The 1567-nt window shown below is 49.6% G+C and overlaps 1 protein-coding gene across 1 annotated transcript in view; it reads right to left on the bottom strand.

Annotated features, from left to right (window-relative positions):
* Positions 1-1567, bottom strand: part of LOC119587336 (venom protease-like) — a 17710-nt gene that overhangs the window by 13923 nt on the left and 2220 nt on the right. The window contains 3 exon segments of the mRNA XM_037936084.1: positions 3-35; positions 38-185; positions 1244-1363. Coding sequence (XP_037792012.1) covers positions 3-35; positions 38-185; positions 1244-1363 — 301 coding nt within the window.

The following is a 1567-nucleotide window of genomic DNA, read 5'->3' as shown; positions in this document are numbered from 1 at the left end:
ACCTGATATGCCGAGGATGGCTTGCAACGGGTATCGCCAGGAGCGGGGCTTTATACCACGCGCTTTAATCTTATTCCTTGGCCACACGCGCGAGGCAACAGCGGGTCGTCCTTGGGAACTGGTAACTCGAAGGCGGTGGGCGAAAGCGAGGTCGTGATGTTGGACAGGTCGTCGTCACAGCATACCTGTGGGTGTTGATGTGATACTTGCACGGCTTATTCGCTGCATTCCTCTGGGTAAATTATGACTATGCGTGACTCTTTCAGGTCTCTCCTCCTTCATCTCTCTCTTCCCTCTCTCTCTATCGTCGCTCCCAATTCTCCACCAGCGTCACTCTCTCATCCTCTCTCCTTCCACGCGTCTTCGTCGGTCTCTCCTCTCCATCACATCGTCTCATCTCTTCACACCACCGTCATCTCTCAAGTAACGAGGAAATCTCACGGGACATCACTGACACCTTCTCTTCGCTCCCCTGAATGGACTACTCCTCATCCTCTCTCCATTAGGGGGTAATCGGTCTCTCCTAAGAGATAGTTTTCTCTTCAGGGGTCTTCTCTATTCTGTCGTCTGCTATCTACCCATTCTCTCTGCTCCGCTTCTTATCTGTCTCTCTGGGCTGGATCGTTGCTCCGGCTCCCTGCCGCTCCGGCTCCTTCATGCTCGTCGCTCATGGTTCTCGCCTTCTCTTCTCGCCTCCCCTCTTTTTTTTCAAATAAAATCATCCTCTTTCTCGTTCTTCGTGCTCATCCACGTTTATGCTATCCTCCGCGCCCTAAGCCTATCTCCAGTTAACGTCAGAGACCGTAATCCATGGGAAAACCAAGTTTCTGTGCCTCTTTGCTAGCCCAACCTACAAGCGTCCAATAACTCTATATTATCCAACCATAAGCCAGACTCTTTCCCTCAACGGGCCCTCCCCTAAAAAATACCTGGAATCCGTTACCTATCCTACCTATTCAAAAAAAAGCGGCTACTCTATTCATCGCTAGTATCCTCCCCGGCTGGCCACTCCGCCGCCATCCCGGCATATCTATCCTATCTCCCCCTGAGGTTAGCCGTTGTGGCTCTCCCCACCTCCCGACACTAGACTACACAAACACCATACGAAACAGCGCGTCTGTGAACACATCTATCCTCCCTCAGAGAAACAAGCGAAGACGTCTCCACATCGGCGCTTCACCTCTTTGCACCGCTGTGGTAGCGTTCTCCAGAGTGCTCTCTCCCCCCATGGGGGGCGTCTTACTCGTGGCATTGTGAGTTTTGGTGAGCATGCCGGTGAGGGCGATAAGGGGCGGTCGATGTCGAGTAGACGTAGATCGAGGAAGCGAGCCAAGGCGGCACCTGGTCCTGAACTCGCACCTTTCTGAGAAGGAGAATAAGAGGGAAAAACAGTTTGTGTAGTTATTCTCCATTCTCTTGGTTAATAATTCTCAGGATTCAATCGTCCTTTGTATATACTGAGCTATATATAATATAGCATATGATAGTATCATATATATATCTTATTATAGACTATATATTTATCATACGTATATATAGATTATATCTATAGCTATTACTGATGTTG

The sequence above is a fragment of the Penaeus monodon genome, chromosome 22, assembly GCF_015228065.2.
Source record: "Penaeus monodon isolate SGIC_2016 chromosome 22, NSTDA_Pmon_1, whole genome shotgun sequence".
NCBI lineage: Eukaryota > Metazoa > Arthropoda > Malacostraca > Decapoda > Penaeidae > Penaeus > Penaeus monodon.
Note: the sequence above shows the minus strand (reverse complement) of the source record. Positions and strands in the feature narration are given on the sequence as shown.